General features: G+C 47.7%; 6 protein-coding genes across 6 annotated transcripts; 2 read left to right on the forward strand and 4 right to left on the reverse strand.

Annotated features, from left to right (window-relative positions):
- Window positions 1–422: 422 nt before the first annotated feature.
- lysF (homoaconitase LysF) lies at window positions 423–2,812 on the reverse strand (the record flags this gene model as incomplete). The annotated part of the gene is made up of 2 exons (XM_057159689.1): window positions 423–2,726; window positions 2,777–2,812. 2 exons carry the CDS (start codon window positions 2,810–2,812, stop codon window positions 423–425), a joined length of 2,340 nt encoding a protein of 779 aa, XP_057025937.1.
- Window positions 2,813–4,007: 1,195 nt separating this feature from the next.
- N7466_000292 (uncharacterized protein) lies at window positions 4,008–5,947 on the reverse strand (the record flags this gene model as incomplete). Its single annotated transcript, XM_057159690.1, has 2 exons — window positions 4,008–5,433; window positions 5,517–5,947. 2 exons carry the CDS (start codon window positions 5,945–5,947, stop codon window positions 4,008–4,010), a joined length of 1,857 nt encoding a protein of 618 aa, XP_057025938.1.
- A 679-nt stretch (window positions 5,948–6,626) lies between these two features.
- Window positions 6,627–8,433, reverse strand: N7466_000293 (tannase; the record flags this gene model as incomplete). Its single annotated transcript, XM_057159691.1, has 2 exons — window positions 6,627–7,253; window positions 7,312–8,433. 2 exons carry the CDS (start codon window positions 8,431–8,433, stop codon window positions 6,627–6,629), a joined length of 1,749 nt encoding a protein of 582 aa, XP_057025939.1.
- Window positions 8,434–9,597: 1,164 nt separating this feature from the next.
- N7466_000294 (carboxylesterase/lipase family protein) lies at window positions 9,598–11,193 on the reverse strand (the record flags this gene model as incomplete). Its single annotated transcript, XM_057159692.1, has 1 exon — window positions 9,598–11,193. The coding sequence occupies one exon, from the start codon at window positions 11,191–11,193 to the stop codon at window positions 9,598–9,600; it is 1,596 nt and encodes a 531-aa protein (XP_057025940.1).
- Window positions 11,194–13,599: 2,406 nt separating this feature from the next.
- N7466_000295 (MFS transporter) lies at window positions 13,600–15,543 on the forward strand (the record flags this gene model as incomplete). Its single annotated transcript, XM_057159693.1, has 6 exons — window positions 13,600–13,731; window positions 13,819–14,232; window positions 14,323–14,452; window positions 14,520–14,768; window positions 14,871–14,918; window positions 14,975–15,543. The coding sequence occupies 6 exons, from the start codon at window positions 13,600–13,602 to the stop codon at window positions 15,541–15,543; spliced, it is 1,542 nt and encodes a 513-aa protein (XP_057025941.1).
- A 1,836-nt stretch (window positions 15,544–17,379) lies between these two features.
- N7466_000296 (carboxylesterase) lies at window positions 17,380–17,583 on the forward strand (the record flags this gene model as incomplete). Its single annotated transcript, XM_057159694.1, has 1 exon — window positions 17,380–17,583. One exon carries the CDS (start codon window positions 17,380–17,382, stop codon window positions 17,581–17,583), a length of 204 nt encoding a protein of 67 aa, XP_057025942.1.
- Window positions 17,584–18,146: the final 563 nt, after the last annotated feature.

Consider the following 18,146-nt stretch of genomic DNA (forward strand, 5'->3'; position numbering starts at 1 on the left):
TATAGCAAGGTGGTACTTGAGACCCCCCGAAAAGATTAAATCTCATCCATATGGTCGTCATATCTGCAGAGAAAATTCTAGATGGATTCTTTGAAATAGACTGCCATGAAATTCAAGTGCTTGGAAGACTTCAATTATTGATCACCTACTACTAGTAAGGTACATATATTGTGATACATCTCTAATATTAGTCAACAGATACCCAACATTTTGAATGAATTCAAATGCTTCAATGCTGGAGTTTAATTGGTGTTGATCGTATATCTTCAATTTATACATTCAAACCCCTCCAGGGCTTCATTCCTTTTCCAGATGGAACGTTGGCATCCCACTCTGCGCTTATTCTTTTCGCTATATTACAAAAGTGAGCACATCACAAATATTCTCTAATGCCATATCTATTTTCCTTCAAAGTCTCTCGACTAGGAAGACTTGGTAGCAGCCTTCTTAACCTCCTCCTTGACCCAAGCCTCGAGTCCACCTGCAGCAATAATGGCCTGCACGTTGGCGGGTAGCTCACCGACCTGCTCGGTCCAGGTCTCACCATTCTCTCCCTCACGCACCTCAACAGAGCTGCGCTTGACGTCCCAGGTCAGGGTCCAGCCGGTACGGCGGGTAGGCTGGCGCTCAGCAGCAGACTCAGCAAAGGTGGCACGCAGACGCTCAACAAGGCGAGGGACTTCCAGGCCCATCAGCGCGTTGTTGATGCTGTTTCGGGAGAAGATGTTGCCGAAGCTACCGGCGACGACGAGGGGAATCTTCTTAGCCAGGATGGCGGTAGCGGCCTGCTCGCGGGAGGAACCACAGCCGAAGTTGAAGCCGGAAACAAGGATGTCGTTGGGCTTGGCGACGTCTTTGAAGTTGGGGTCGTAGTTCATCATGCAAGCGAGCGCCATGTCCTCCTTAGAGACGTTGTCCTGGTATGTGAGCTTTCCGGGGTAGATGTTGTCGGTGTCGAGGTTGTCCATGTCGCAGAATACAATCTCTCCGCTGATCTTCTCGGGGAAGCCGGGGAGGATCTCGGTGGCGGCCTTCTCTTCGCCTCCGGCGGATGACTCGACGCGGTCGATCAGTGATTCCATCTGTTGGATCAGGTTGTCGAGTTCGCTCTCGGTGGAGGGCTCGGCACCAGTGCCGAATCCATGCTCCACGCCGGACCAGCCTTCAGGCACCTGGTAAGCACCGGGGCCGGAGATAAGTCCGCTGAGAGCGCTGGCAGCCACAACTTCGGGACTGGCCAGGTAGGCCTTGGCGTCTCGAGAACCCATACGTCCCTTGAAGTTACGGTTGCTGGCACTGATGCCAACCTCGCCGGGCTCCAAGAGACCCTTTCCGAGTCCAATGCAGGGTCCGCAACCGGCAGGCAGTGGCTGCGCGCCAGCGTCGAGCAGAACCTGCCAGTCACCGACAGCCTCGGCGGCTTCCTGCTCGGGTGCGGAAGCAGCGGCAATGTACAGCTGAACGCCATCAGCAATCTTGGGGATCACATCGTTGTTGGCCTTGGCGGCGTCCTTGAAGACCTTGGCGGCGGCTGCGATGTCGGAAGCACGTGAGTTGGTGCAAGAAACAATGTATGCGCGGTTAACCTTAATGTTCTGTTGAACGAGCTCATTCAATGGAGTGGCAACCTTGACTGAGTTTGGTCCGGAGACGTAGGGTGAGAGGGTGGAGAGGTTGAGGTAGAGCTGCTTGGCGTACTGAGCATCAGGGTCAGCCTTAAGGGGGTTGGCGAACAACTCATCGACACGCTCGTGAGTAATGCGGTCACGAGTGGTACGGTCATCAAGCATAGCTGCCTCGGTAGCCTTGTATCGCAACCAGCGCTCTAGGGTGCGGTCAATGGGGAACAGACCAGTGAGGGCGCCCCACTCAGTTGTCATGTTGGCAATGGTCAGTCGGCTATCCACACGAAGACTTGACATGGTCTCTTCAGAGCCGGCGAACTCAATTGCGTGGTTAAGAACATCACTGTTGAAAAGTCCGCACAGCGCGACAATCACATCCTTACCGGTCACACCTACCGGGAGGGTTCCGGTGAGAGTGACCTTGGCAACAGGCGGGATCTGCCACCATGTCCGCGAAGTGGCCCAGATACTAGCAGCATCTGTCCGCACAACAGCAGTTCCCAGACAACCAACACCACCGTAGTGGTTGCTGTGACTATCGGAGGCTACAGCCATGGTACCCGGCCAGGCATATCCCTCCTCAACCATAACCTGGTGTCCAATACCTCGACCGGCAGGGTAGAAGTCAATACCGTGTTGACCAGCAAAGGTCTCAATTTGCTGGTACTTCTTGAGGTTGGCTTCGCTGGTGTTCTGGACATCGTGGTCAAGGGTCATGACGATCTGCTTGCGGTTGTGAACCTCGGTCGCTCCCATGGACATGAACTTGGTGGCGACAGGCCACGAGTTGTCATGGGTCATACAGTACTGAGGCGCCAGACTGATGTAGTCGCCGCTCCGGACGAACTTTCCTTCGGGGAGACCAACTGCATAGCGTTGGACGATCTTCTCGGTCAAGGTCTGGGGTGTCCGTTTTTCGGTTTCGATCTCGGACATGGGAATCGAAGTGGCACTTTGCTGCGAGTTCAAGGCTTCGGCCTGAGCAAAGGCAGTTGTGCTGAGCGAGCGAGGGGCAAGAGGAGTCGCAATTGATCGCAATTGAGGCTGAATTCTTCTCATCGGAAGGGCGATCGATGGGGTCAAAAGAGCCCGACGCCATACCTGGGAAAGTCAGATCGAGTATAACAATTCTTAAAGACATATCAACTTACTGGCCGGCGCATCAGCGCACACAGATGCCTAGCCATGCTGATCTACTATGTAAAAAAAACAATACTGGTGAGTCACGAAGGGAAATTTCGCCTGCAGACTTGCCAAGAATCGAGGCCGGCATTTATGTCATGTGACCCTCCGATATCGTTTCCCCGGCCAAACCCTGTCTCGTGATTTCAAAGCATAAGCCGGGCACGTGATTCCTGTCGATCCACCGATTCTTTCTTGTGGGGAAACATTTAGCCTCTCGGCTCATTCCCGTTCTCTTGCAGTTCAGTTTCTTCATGAAACTCATTAGGTACAAGGACACTTGATTAGGCGTGTGTTCATTACCACGGAGTTCACAGATCTCGAATCTCGAATAATGACATCATACCAAAATATAACAGACAAATTTCTCCATAACGAGCGGCTAAATCCACATGTAACGGGATGTACGTAATAAAGAAACATGCCCCAGTTCAAAGCCCCATAGTCCTGGAGCCCCACATTTACGCCGAAATTGGCATATTCTCATATTTCTGTGAGTTGGAGAATAATTGGCAGAGTTCACTGGGCTCGATAGGTCCGGAAATCCAGAAGCAGAATTTTAGTGTCCCTTGAACAAACCCCCATCTGGCTCAGCGATAGCTTGGATTGAAGTATCTACTAGATACTATGTTAAATTAAACACTAGTAGTGTTCTAGAAGTTTTCTAGATTCTATCTAGAAGACACTTCTTTTGGCACCCCTTCCCAGGTTGGAAATTTGCTCAGGAAATTTGCTCAACTTCAAATCGCGCACAGCCTCTATCTATCTAAAAACTGTATTAAAATTAGATACTAGTAGTGTTCTAGAAGTTTTCTAGATTCTGTCTAGAAGACACCTTCTTTCAGCACCCCTTCTCAGGTTGAAAATGTGCTCAACTTTAATTCGCGCACTGCCTATACAAATCTGAATTCTATGTTAAAATTGGAGACTAGTAGAATTCTAGAATACTTTCCAGGTTGGAAATGTGCTCAACTTTAAATCGCGCACAGCCTATATAAACTTAAAGTCATAGTAAATTTAGCCATCTAGATACACCTTCTAAAATATGCTTATACAGCAAACATCCTTGAAAAAGCAAACGTCTTCGAAGAAGCAAAAAACCTTAAAGAATGCGCTCAACTTTAAAATCGCGCACATCCTTTATGAATTCCATGACCACACCAACATTTGAAACTGAGACTCTTCTAGCTTCGATGCTGTTTAATGTTCTGGCCAAATAGTCGGCATCTCAAGGACATTCCCCTCCTTCTCACTCACACAAGCACACTCCCCCGTATGCCCATTCTGCAAGAACACCTGAAGAGTTTTTAGCCTCCCACCCCATCCATCCCTCCCAAAGAATTCATTACTACAAGGCACCTTCTTCCTCTCTGTCACAGCCCTGCGAAACACCTTCTCAGGAACAGGCTGCAATCCCCACACAGCAGCCACCACTCTGATATCAGACGTGACCTCTATAGGATTCGAAAAGAAGAAATTCCGTCTCATTCGATCCCCCGGCTCGATCATAGCATAGCTAGAGTCCTCGCCTGTAACCAGCATTTGCATCGGTTCCAAAGACCCATACTGATACAGTATCGAAATTGTCTTCTGCCATCCAGGTAACGGATCGGGAGATGCCAAGGCCCAGATATTCTTCGTGTCAAACTGTAATGTCTGCTGAGGTGTGATCTTCGCTCGAACAAGATTCGTAATGTCCAGCCCACCCCAGCTCGCACAAATAATATCCAGGAATGGAGGGATTTGGATCGAAGAATTCTCAGTTACAGTCTTCACCTCGCAATGCGATAGTGCCGCCGCGGTATCCGAGTACGTCCACGTCACGGACATGACCTTCTTGTGTCCATAGCACGGGTCCATTCTGAAGAACTCATGAGTCGATGCCATGATATCCGGTCGAGGATCATTCTCCGTTATCGACGCAACATGTTCCGTGACGTCGACGTTATGCCAGCTTGCATTCAAAATGTAGATCGAACCCCGTTTATTTGTTTCCGAGCTCTCGTGGTAAGGGAGTGGAATTGAGAGATCGATGGTAAGCAGTTCGCCTTCCTCAGCGAACAGTTTCTGAGGAGCTGAATAAAGGTTTCCATAATCGAGTCGGATCACTTTTCGCCAGACCATTGAGAACGCCTTGATGCAGTTTGGCCAAGGATCTCCACCAAATGTCTCGTTCGAGGCTGAGAATACCACTCTGGTCTGCTTGAGACCTGAGTGTGCGTTGATAATATGTCTGATATTGTCTGTGACAATTTTGGGTCCGTATACGGCTGAAATGACTTCAATCTCTTCTTTGTGCGCTCCTAGGATTGAGTCGGCCCCTGCACTTCCCATAAGAGAGTTGGTAGTTGGTGATTGCTCGAGGGGAGGTGAAGCCGTGGGCTTAGATGCATTAGCTGTCCATTTCAGAATGAGGTCTTGATTCTGCTCTGCTTCTGCTTCGGATATACCGAAATCGGTCATTCGGCGGACTAGCTTGGGCCATTCCGAGTCCACCTCGTTTTCGTTTTCAGTAAGGGTTGGGCTGCTCGAATCAGCCAAAGAGATGGTAGATGAGAGGCTGTTCTTGTTGAGACTCAGAAGGAAGTCATCTAACTTATCCAAGATTTCTTGTTGTTTGTCGACCCTACTCTCGGTCAGTAATTCGGTGTCAAAAGAAGGGAAATATCTTCAATACACTGCAGTGGATATGAATAAGATGAGACTCACACGGGAACTCTCGACGCAATATTAGGAAGCGCTAAACCACTGTTGAATGCTCCAATGATCGCACAAAGAGACGTAATTCTCGACCTCACAGAGTCCACTTCCTTTTGCGACCACCTAAATCGACTCAATCCTCTTGGAGCTGATACATGTCCTTGTTTCTGCTGCAAATCTTCTAACAAGTTTCCAGCTTGTTTGACAAGCTGTTCCAAGCCTGCAGCTTCATCAGACGATAATAAAGTCCGGTCTTGACCAGTGATATCCTCCTGTTGGAGGGCAAGTCTGTTCCCAAGTCTCCGGAGGAGGATCTCAAGTCCTTTGATGTCACTTGTGAGATCTTTGAACCTCTTTGGAGCGCCTTTGTAGGTGTCATAAACTTGGTAAGCGAATGTTGCCAGGGTGAAGACATCTGGGGCACCTGGTGGAGCGAACATGTTTAAGTCATTCGACGTGAACCCTTTGTTTTGTTGGCGATGGTTGCCTATCCTGCCGTTGCGAACCAAGTAGTAGATCTAAGTTTACTTCTATCGGGGATTTTGATAAGATCAATTTGGATGAGTTGGCGGGGTTGCCAGGTTTCGGAAAAACGGGCATATTGATCAACCAATGGGGTTCGTTTTCGCTTGAGAGTCAAATTGCTTATCTGTCTTTGAACCATGGTTCTTGTGTAAAGAGCTGACTAATAATGACCCGATGCAGGTTAGTTAACTTAAATACTAGTAGTTGGTTAGTTGGCCGCTTTTCGGCTAATGAAGTGTTCAGAGACTGTGTATACATCACGTGATGCCACATGCAGTGTGAGGCAACCCTAGTAAAACTACTTGCTATAGGTAACTATGGAATTGAAATGCCCCGGTAGAAGATCAATCAATTTAATCGTGTTGGACTGTGACAATCTCATTTGCATTCAAATGTTCAAATATTTGTTCCGATCAAGGACGACTTTGATTATATGAGACAAAATCCAGAGCAAAATGATTTCTATAGAAATGGCGCTGGGAAATCTATATCTAGCTCGCATATAGTGTAACTAAACAAAAAGAAGAAAACAACATTTGGAGGATTTGGATTTTGGGTCGCTCAGGGCCGCAGAAGCCAAGTTCTTGCTAGCCCTTAGTAAAGGGGCAGCTTGTAGGCATCAAAGTTGTAGTTGAAGGTATCGATCGAGGCCTGATCGTACTCGCAGGTGAAGTCCTTGCCGCTGTTCTTCCAGTAAGGGCGAAGAGGCCAAGCACAGAGCTGCTCGTTATTACCCTCGTATTCACCCTGGAGGATGGTGGCATTCAGGGTAACGGGCTCAATGCCCTTCTCAACCCAACGAGAGATAACCTCGAAGTTGGTCTGAGGGAAGGGACCGTTAGGTTGGGCGCTGTTGGTGGCACAGTGCGCAGCTCCGGGAACAAGGAAGAGCTTGTACCATTCCTTTAGTTCAGCGGTGGAATCGTTGTAAGACTTGCCGGGGTACATGGTCTCGCGAACAGAGTTGTAGTAGTGGATGGAGGAACCAGTAGGGATTGACTCGTCCTGCTCGCCATGGTAATGGATGAGCTTTCCGCCGTTCTCGTAAAACTCGGTCAAATCAGGGATAGTAGTCTGGAGGGAGTCCATGTAGCGGGTCATACCCTGCTTCATGTAGCCGACAAGAGTGTCATAAGTCACACCATCCAGGGTGGACAGGTTGTCCTCATCGCATAGCTCCAGGAAACGGGCAACCCATTCACCGCCAGCGCCAGCAATGTCCTGTAACGATTATTAGCAAGGTTTAGATCAATTTTGTTGGGAATCAATTGAGTCTTACCAGTCCCCATTCGCCAATGGTAGAGTTGTAGGAGGTCTCGGCGTCATCAAAGGAGGCACCCATTTGGTAAGAGATGTAGGCACGACGTCCCTTTGAGTCGTGAAGTCCGTCAACAATCTTCTGAGCCACAGCAACACCCTCGGCGCTGACAGTGCCATTCTGGGCGGGCGTAGTGCTAAAGCCACGCTTGCCAAATCCAAGACCAAGGCTACCGCCGCTAGAGCTGGCGCAGTAGTAGGACTTGCCGATGATCGAGGTCATGTTGAAGTGCAGCTCGCAAAGGTCGGAACGAGACACCACACCATCAGTACGACCATCAAGAGGGTCACAGGCGGTGATAGTCTCGTTCACAATCTTCTCAAGCTCACACGGTGGGGGGTAGTAGCCCAGAGTCTTTTCAACAACGTTAGAGTAGATGTGGTTAGCCTGCTGCTGACCGTAACGGATAGCGGGGGCACCAATCATCAAGCCATCATACTCCTCACCAGCGCGCTGGGCCTGGGAGAATCCCTCGCGACCTCCCTCAGAGCAACCCTGGTAGTAGGAGTAGAGCTTGGTGCTGTTGGAGACATCGTAGAAGTTCTTGCTGAGTTGCTTTCCGATAATGGTCATCTCCTTGATGGCCTGGTAGCCGAACATGTAAACGGACGGCCAGTTGATTGTGCCGTTGTTCAGCAAAAAGACGTCGTCAAAGTCGGTGTCCATGCTGCCGAATCCTCCATCGGTGAAGCCAGAGACGGCACCGTACATGACACCACCAGGGGCAGACATTGAGCCGGATTGAATAGCATAAGCACCGCCACCAGTAGCAAGGAAGCGGTTCTGGAAGCTCGATGGCGCGGGCATGTAGTAGCCAACGATCACAGCATCATCCGATCCAGTGTGGGTGTAGGAGAAGGTAACATTGCAGTAGTTGATAGTGGCATCAGGGAAGAAGGTCTCTCCGGAGTGCGAGGAGTTGTAGACGGCATTGGCCGTGACAGAGTCATGGTCAAAGGTCACACCCAGAATGTAGCCATCCTCAGGCAACGAGTCGCGAACCTGCGCGACAGTGCATGCGCTGCTTAGAGAAGTAGCATAGGCCACACTGGCCGATGCAAGAAGGAACAAGGCCTTATTCATGTTGGTACGAATTCTGAAGTTTTTGATCTGATCTGCTTAAGAGATTGTCGAGACCTTATATACTATGGCTACGTCTAATCAGATCATCCCTATAGTTTCTCGAACAAAGCTTGTTCAAGTTAAATTGCAGTACCTAACGGCATTGACCATTGAACTTTGAACTTTGGTGACGCGTCCGACCGGGTAAACCCTAAGAACGATGGCGACGGTGGAGGCAATTGCAGATCGACAATGGGCCGAGATCGATAACTAGATATCCCCTTTGGATATCTTTCTCCACCGAGGCCGAACCTCGGCCCTTGGCATGCCGCATAAGCTTGATACAAAACACGGGACTCCGAGTGTTCGATCCCGGAAACAAGTTAGGGGTTCTTTTTTCCGTAGGCTGACTCCACTTTCAGGTTCCTTGGTTATATGTACATTCGTAATATTCAAATTGATGTTTAACCGATATTTCTTCAATGGCATCATTCTGCATTCTTACGCCTCCACTCTGAGAACGCTACCAACGTCAAGCTTTTCAAGCCGCGTACGTTATATGTATACACTGATGAGAACGTGAGGACGCGTCCAATTAAAACCCTGGTTATTCTATCGGCATTGCACCCTTTGCAAGTCATCTATGGATCAGGCACAGATTAACCTACAATCAATCAGAAACCTTAATCTTAAATCTCGGACTGAAAGAAAATCCCGTTCTTCAGACGCGTAACACCTTAGATCCGAGGCTTGGCTTTCTCGCGAAGGCGCTAGGCCTCTTCAAGAGTGATTTCCGGAGCCAAGATAACGCAGGTCGTGCCATCTATACTCTCAAACGGGCGTTCTCAATCTTTCAATGTTCTCAATCGCCTCATGTTTCGTCCCTTGCGAGGCTTGAGTTACTGTGGAATTAATTAGCCTTACGGAGAGCGAGATACGACCGGACTCCGTCCTTAATTAACGGTAATCCGATGAGACTGATTAGACACGTATGTAATTAATCCAATCGTTGAATTCGCACATATTCTCTGTGGTATGGTCATTGAAGTGTGTATCCATACTGGTACACTTCTTTGCTGCAGGTTCGAGTGCTAGTATACATCTGAGATCCACACGCTAAATACTCAAGAGCACAAGAGAACACATTCGATCCTGCCATGGAATCGTTATAGGTAGCAGAATAATCTAGTAGGTCCGAAGAGAAGCAAACCACTCCTTGAACAGCTGGACCTTAGCCTCAGAGGCCACGGGGATGGGACCCCAGCCGTTACCAACGTGATGCACAAGCTCATTGTCATTAGTTGCGGACCAGTGAACCAGACCATCACCGTTGGGGTCACCAGTCTTGATGAAGTTGGACCAGTATCCGTTCATCTTGGCAGCGATTTCATAGTCCTTGGCATTCCAGGGCTTGTCGGTGGCGTAGAGGTTGTTAAGAACGTAATTAATCTCAGATTCATGGTAGGCACCCTGGTCCTGGCCGGGCGGGGCGTGATCCCAGAAGTAGCTGAAGACATTTTTAGTGCTGGAAGTGGCCCAGAGCTGAGCCCACATCCAGGTGCCTACCTTGGATCGGTCGGTGAACATAGAGTTGTAGGCGCCATCGGCACGGACAGAGTTGTCGGCAGGGTAAAGTTCAAGGAATCTCTGGGACCAGTTACCAGTGGTGTATGTGTCTTCCAAGTCCACAAGGTACTCAGCCACAGTAATATTTGTGTTATACTCAGCACCACTCTCATCTTTGGTGTTACCAGTAAGAACTGGCACGTTGTTGGCAGCTCCCTCCTTCAGAGTCTCGGCGTACTTGGCAGGCATGGCATAGTAGTCCAAGGTAGCACCGAAGCTCCAACCATCCAGAACATTATCCTCCAAGTCAGCCATAGGTAATTTGCGCAGCTCAGCAATAGTGCTGACATTCTTATCAGCGGTATAGTTCAGGCCCTGCGCCATAACATATGACTGTGTCTTATAACTTTCGGCAAGAGAAGTGCAAAGAGGGTCATGGGGATCACGGACACCGCTCTCAATGATAGCACCCTTGATGAGACCCTTGGTGACAGGGCTGTTGAGGATGTGGTAAGTCGCTGCGGATCCGGCAGACTGACCCATGACAGTGATGTGGTCGGGGTTTCCACCAAAGTCGGCGATATTCTCATGAATCCACTTCACGGCGGCAAACTGGTCGAGCATTCCCCAGTTACCAGAGCTGTTGGAGCCAGTGACCTTGTAGAATTCCTCATTCAATTCGGGGTGTCCAAGCCAACCAAAGGATCCAGTCCGGTAGTTGTAATTGACGAACACAATACCCTTGTCGGCCATCCCACCGCCGTCAAAGAGAGCATCAGCAGCAGTGGATTCAGCCGGGTAACTCCACATAACGACGGGCAATTTAGCACCAGTGGACTTGGCAGGACTCCAAATGTTCAAATTGAGGCAGTCCTCAGAAATGGTGAGGTTGGTGTCGCTGGTGGCGGACGGGCAAACATTGCCGAACGACTTCGCATCTAGCGTGGTGTTCCATGAGCTGGCCATCTGAGGGGCACGGAAACGGTTATCGCCTCCAGTATCAGCTGCGAAAGGAATACCCTTCCAGACGGTGATATCCTTCCAATTGGTCAAGTTACCGGTGGGAGCGCTGCTAAAGGCAGGATAACCCTGGACTTCGCCGTACTTGGTCTTGATCACGGAGTTGTATAACGGCGAGGAGCTAGGTGCCGCAGAGGCCATACAGAGCAGCACACTTGCCGAGGCAAGAATCTTTGGAATGGAGTAGCTGTCCATGATAGACGGTAGCCAAGATGATTAGGATGAAGATGGGTATAGTAACACTGTCAGGAAACCTTTAATGTCTTATATGAAGTTGGCGAACGCGTCATCATTCAAGATTTTGACTTGTCGCTAAAGTTAGAAACAGCCACGAAGCATCGGAAGGAGTTGCAAAGTGTAATCAGATCACTGGATCCACTGTCTGTGGGTGGCATTTTTTTTACACAGTAGTACTTTATCTCCGGCAGACGCGTACAAGCCGGCATAAATTTTATGCTATGAATGGAAACTGGGATGCATATCTTTGATTTTGAAGCTTAAACCGCCTGAGACTTGAAATTTTCCAAACCATTTCTTTGCAGCCTCTTGGTATTCAGTCAACTGGTGACTTATTTCACCGTATTTGGATATCAGTTCCAGCTTCTTGTTTGAGAATTTGTGATGATTTCAAATGTTTTCGATGTTGCGTTGCGTGTGCCATTGATATATGATGTTTCATAGGCTCTTTTCATACAAATCTTAGGACCAAGTGGAGAACGGCAACTAACATTCATTACATGTAAACACACCGACCATCTGGACTGATCAAACATTGAAGTCTCGGTATAGCATGAATCCAACTTTACCCAGACGCCGGTGCTCTGCTCAATATATCCACTGTGCACGCAATCAAAAACGTCTTCTTCTCTCTTTCCCCACATTAACTTCCACCGGAAGTGGCATCACACGGAAACTCTTGCATGTATTTTATTCATCAAATATATACTCGTCAGGCACCTGGGGTGGATCTTGCATCATTAGGCTGCTACGTAAGAGGTGGTGCACCATGCACATGTGCCATTGACGTGCAAAGTTGGGTATGTACGCCAGGGGATACAACTACATATGGATAAAAGGTAAGAAGCTACAATGGCTGATGAATCCTCAATGGACATGATCCAAGCCCTCTGGCAATTTTCGAACCATGTAATTCCTCAAGGCTCTGGCCGGATGGGCTACATTGCTTTCCATCGCCAATGCTGCATTCAAACCCAGTTGTCAATACTGCTCAGTGAAAAGTGAGAGATACTGCTTTTGAGTATCGCTCGAATGTCACGGTCTACAGGGGTATACCTTTCGCCGCCCCGCCTATGTTTCTTCAATTTTCTTACGTCTCCACTCTGGGAGCCCTACCATCGTCAAGCTTTTCAGGCCGCGTAGGTTGTGTAGTACACTGATGAGAGCGTGAGGACGCGTCCAATCAATTAAAATCCTGGCTATTCTATCGGCATTGCACCTTCTGGAACTCATCTATGGACCAGGCACAGATTAACGTACAACAGTTAGAAACCTTGATTTCAAACATCGGACTGAAAGATAACTCCGTTCTTCAGACGCGCAACACCTTAGATTCGGGACTCGAGCTTCTCGTGAAGGCTAGCCCCTGGAAGAGCAATCTCCAGAGCAAAAACCAAGCAGCGGAATTTAGTTTGATGTTTTTGATTTGATCACTGACCTAGAGCTGCCCCAACCTTCTTGCCAAAAGGTTTCTTAGCGGAATCACCATGTACATAAGCTGCAGGGAAGTAATGTTCTGATTCAAAATGATACATGTATTAACTTCAAGTTTGAATCAATAAGTTTCAATCTAAAATTGATATCAATCACGTACATATATGATATAATAGCACTTTAGTTTTAGTACCCCACACCGGACGGAAAATAGATAGCCGTCGCCAAGCAGGCGCTACCCCACAAATATCGGTTAAGGTCATCACCGTGTGGGGGTGTGGAGACACATGCATGAACCTAATGTGCATAAAATCTACCATAGCAAACGCCTCGACACAATTTTTGTTCCGATGAATGGGTGTATCACGTATCGGAGTCCAAGATACCGGCTAAGTTCTCCCCATTCAATGTTCTCAACATTTGAATGCAACCGCGTGGGCATCCACATAGAGGGATTTTATAGTATCAGACGGGTTTTAAAAAAAAAAGCTTGCGCCTTTTGCAGGACAGCCTTCTTCGTACGCCTTCAAATATAACGATTTCTATTCTCTCTTTTCTGTACAAGATCCAGCTGGGAACGAGTTGATAGGTGCCGGAGCCGGTCCGGCGCCGCTGTTACCTCAAAAGCTATACGGGCAACATTCCGAAAGTGGAGCTACTTTCAACAGGGTATAGATAATGAAAATCCCCGCTTCTGCTGTTCAATAAAGCTCCAGATGTCACCAATCTTCTATAACATCACACACGCTCTGGGTTGATCTCATTGCGCTGCTTTGAATACGACTTTCTCATTGTCAGAGTACATGCTTCTGATAAATATCTCTAACACACTTCATTGATATTATAGGTAAGAAGAAAGCCCAACGCGCAAATGTTTGCAGCTTCGGCGACTGACGCATTGATCAAGCCATCCTCCTATCTATTTAAGATATGAAGGAATCAACGGATTCTGCGCCCCGAGCGAACGAGGCAAGCCGTGGATTTAATTTGGAGATAAGGCAGACTGAGGCACTCGTCGCGTTCGAGGAAGGTTCCGAAGCGCACCCCAATAATTGGGTTTTCGTAAGTTCTCATTGACCCCCTTCGAGTAATATGACCCCCTTCGAGTAATACTTCACAAGTCTGATACATTCTCGAGAGGTTCTCTAGTCTAAGAAGATGCTTGTTGTCATCACGGCATTGTTCAACGTTTTAAATAGCGGCATATCATCTTCGCTTCCCAGCAATGCTGTCCCGTACATATTCAAAGACTTCGATATCCAAAATAGCCAAGAGAAATGTCTACCGACATCTATCTTCCTTATCGGCTTCATCATTGGACCCGTGATATGGAGTCCGTTGAGTGAGACCATTGGGCGTCGGCCTGTTCTGCTCTGGACTTTTACCGTCTTCGTTTTTGGGACCCTCGCCTGTGCTCTTGCCCCAAGCTGGGGCACTCTGTTGTTTTTCCGCTTAGTTTGTGGAATGATGGCTGCTGCTCCTCAGACCGTCATTGGCGGTGTTTATGCAGATCTATTCTTTGATCTTCGCTCTCGTGGCAGAGCAATGGCCTTCTATATGTCGGTAGGTTTAAAAATCTATTACCAAGGCCATAGCTGCTCATTATACTATGTAATAGATTGCTAATATGTATGAACGTATACTGAACGATAGACAGCAAGTTTCGGCCCCATTCTTGGTCCAATAATCTCGGGATTTGCGTCCTTGCACGGCTGGAGATGGACATTTTGGATATCTTTGATACTAGCAGGCACCTGCTGGATTGCTCTTTTTTTCATGCCTGGTATATATGACGTCCCCTCCCTTGTCCAGCTTAGAGCAAAAGAAAATATGCTAATCGTTAACTCCAGAAACATTTGTGCCGGCGATTCTAAATAATGAAATAAAGCGATTGAGATCGAGCACAACGTCGGAGATCAGCCCCTCGTACTCCTACTCCTCTTATCAGGGGGCCGTGAAACATGACTGGCTGGCAATATTTTCACGACCACTTGGCATGCTCGCCACTGAGCCCATCGTCATCTTCAGTTCACTTTACGTTTCTCTCGCATACGGCCTAAACTTTTTCTTTTTCCAGGCCTTTCCAATTATATTTGAAGGTTTGCCCCTCTCCCACGCGCACACCTTCACCTTCTCAGGCATAGCTTCAGGGGATTTGGAATCGCGAAAATGTTTTATCTAACTCCACTGTTCTCCAAAAGGCACCTATAACTTCAGCACACAACTTTCATCACTTACCTTTATACCGGGTACGTACCTTGGCTATCCCACTCCTAACTGTTAAGTGCTAACAGACAACCTGCAGTTGGTTTGGGAGCCCTCTGCTCGGGCTTATTTACCCTCTATTACGAGCACATATTCCAGACAGCAAAGAAACGAGGCAAAAGTTGGACAACCAAAACCGAATTTCAACGACTTCCCATGGCATGTGTTGGTGGTCCTTGCATCACGATCAGCCTTTTCTGGCTCGGTTGGAGCGCCAACAAAGCCGTCCCGTGGATTGTTCCTGTGCTTCCAGGCTTATTCTTTGGATTTGGATATCAAATTATTTTCATCTCTTTATTGACATATGTCACTGATGCTTACAAGATCTACTCAGCCAGTGCACTAGCTTCTTCGACCATCCTAAGGAGTATCTTCGGTGCTCTTCTACCTTTGGCAGCGGCACCGATGTATGATAAATTAGGCAATGGGTGGGCTACTTCTATTCTTGGCTTTTTCAGCATTTTTTGCCTTCCTATTCCGTTCGTTTTGATTTACGCAGGTCCCTGGATTCGGAAAAGAAGCAAGTTTTGCTGTCAGTTACTGGAACAAGATGAAATTTCGGCAGCAAATGTACCAGAGAGCGGGAACCTTTCCGCGAAGTCTGCTTAGTGACAAGACTTGCAATAAATGTTGGGAACAATATCTCAGAAGTTTGCATAACTTCAAACCCACGATACTTGTAATTATGCCAACTGTGTAGAAGGTTGTTCGATCAGTTAGAATAAGTAGCTACTGTTGCTTTGTTGATCGGTCCGAGAGAATAGTTATCTACAACAAATTCACTCACGTTAATTATATGATTTGAATATGGGGCAGCGTAAAAACTGCCAGTTATGTGGCACGAACTATTTCCCTCGCGGTAACATCCGGCACTGGGCATCTTGAAGACATCTTCACTCCTTACCAGTATTTGACACATCACCTCTTTGAGAGACGGCTGGCATCCTCGGAAGCGTCCGAGCTGTTTTTTTCTCGCAAACCACCTACACTAACACCAACAATATGATGGCAAAGAACAGCCAGGCTGATGGACTAAATGAAATCACGGATTGGGACATAGAAAAGGTTGACGTGGGAACGACTCGCAGTCAACAAATCATTCATTAGAAGATGTTCAACCCGCTTTTACAACAGCTGGTCTGCACTGTTCCAAATATTTTGATCCGACGCGTATCGATGCAGACGGTAGGCACTGTTCCTGGCGAATCATGTAACTATCGTGGCGTTTCAATTTGAAGGGCGAATTCAATGGCTCTTCGCATTTAGAAGTTTTCCATTAATTAAATTAGGACAATGTATGCTTTTGTCCCTGAAGATTGAATTTTGAGCACCTTGGCAACGCTCTTGTACTTATCTTCGTCACCGCCAATTTTGTCTCCAATTTCTGCTATAGCATCACCTTCTATTTACACTAGCTCCCCAGTGGCTTATTCATCTTCTTTATCTTCTATGCTTCTACTTCAAGTTTCTTGCTGTAGCTGCAGCCTTCATCCATACAAGCTCTTCTGTTGCCCATGTATCTTAGTCATCTCAGGCTCCCATCATCTCGCCTCCTAGCTGTGCCTCAGCTACGCCCATTCGCTCTCGCTCTTCAGCGCGTCATCTTTCCTCCTCATACCCAATCTCATCGCGAACCTGATCAATACCACTATTATCATCTAGCTTCATGTTCAAGCCATACCAGGGTCCATTTGGGCATTATACCCGCCGACTCTCACCTGCGAATTCCGGGATCTCAGTACTCATCTTTCGTCAGTTTATCCAATACAATACGCCCCACGGCAATGCTCCAACAGGTGTTCCGAACGATATGCAGACTACACACACCTACCGCACGGCAAACCCCGACTGGCATTGCATTGCCAGGGAATCAAACCACTGAGATGCTATACAAGTGATGATTCAACGATTTATAAATGCCCCCCTACAATGAAAAATTACATTTATTCTACAAGGACACCCTCACCAACCACCCATAACATTGCCACAAACACTACTATCTACCCTGTTGGCACGTCCGTCGCTGAAGCGCTCCTAGTGGCGCTTTACCGGCGGAAAATTTTACAACTGAAACACTGTACACAACCGAATATTCGACTGTCTATAAATTTACGTGTGCCTCTACCTTTAAGGATTGTCCCTACGCTGAGAAGATCCCCTCGCCAATTACCCTGGTTGTCGTCACAGAAGAAACCTCAATCGTGGTTGTACCGGAAGACAACCTTGCACAATACTCCCACCGATGCTGAAATGCGGGCTCTTTAGAAGATTTGATGATTGGGTCCTGTGATGCAGTGAACAGCCCCAAGGCTGCTTGGATGCTTGGGTTAAAGAACCCTTAAGGCAAGGACGATTCTCTTCCGAGGACCCTTCTTATCTTTGCTTCTTCTTTCCATCAGTACGAGACATTGTATGTTTGCCGCACTTCTCATAATTTTTGCACTCATGTCAGAGCTCATGTACGCTCTCAATGCCATGTGTGCCTGCGCAGACTATCTTCCCTTTACTGATGAGGATTACAGCATTGCCGATCAAATGCCAGCTTACTGGGTGAATCTCGCGAAGACTTTGGATCCTGATACCGGTGGGTTTTACATAGGCGCCGGCTTCTTGAGTCGCTGGGAGCCTAACACGGGCTGTGGGAAGTAGGTGATTAAAGAACTGGGCGATTCATTCCAGCAACAAGTCATCGCCACTCCGGGAAAGGTCAACTTTGTGATGGAGTACTTTCTCAGCGAATGCCTTACTATATGAAGATGGATATGGGGAAAGTCGTCAGTCACAACATGCCTAAGCTCAGGTGGTGAAACAGTGCGTCCTACAGTGTTTCTAATACTCATGGTTTGTCTCTTGTGCTTGTGCTTTTCTTTTTCTGTCTTTTTTTGCTATCTCTTTCATAAATCTCATTCATTCCTTCAAGGTCGTCGAATGTTACAAACTACTCAATGGCATAGCCGGAAACGTTTATACTATTTTACTATTACATGTAAGGATATTCCTTGGAAAAGCTCGTAGACCTCAGTGGACCGCGAATAATCATCTTCTGGTTTACACAACCTACATAACATGTAACAATGTACGTACAACCCGAAAGCGAAATTATACAAAATCCGGCGGTAACGCGACAGTACGATCAAGATCAAGTCCCACATAAAATATTTGCCATTTTCTCATTCCCAAAACCACGCTACAACCAAACCCCAGGGCCGGGT

The sequence above is a fragment of the Penicillium verhagenii genome (assembly GCF_028828195.1).
Source record: "Penicillium verhagenii strain IBT 33310 chromosome Unknown utg000002l_segment0_segment0, whole genome shotgun sequence".
In the NCBI taxonomy this organism is placed as follows: domain Eukaryota; kingdom Fungi; phylum Ascomycota; class Eurotiomycetes; order Eurotiales; family Aspergillaceae; genus Penicillium; species Penicillium verhagenii.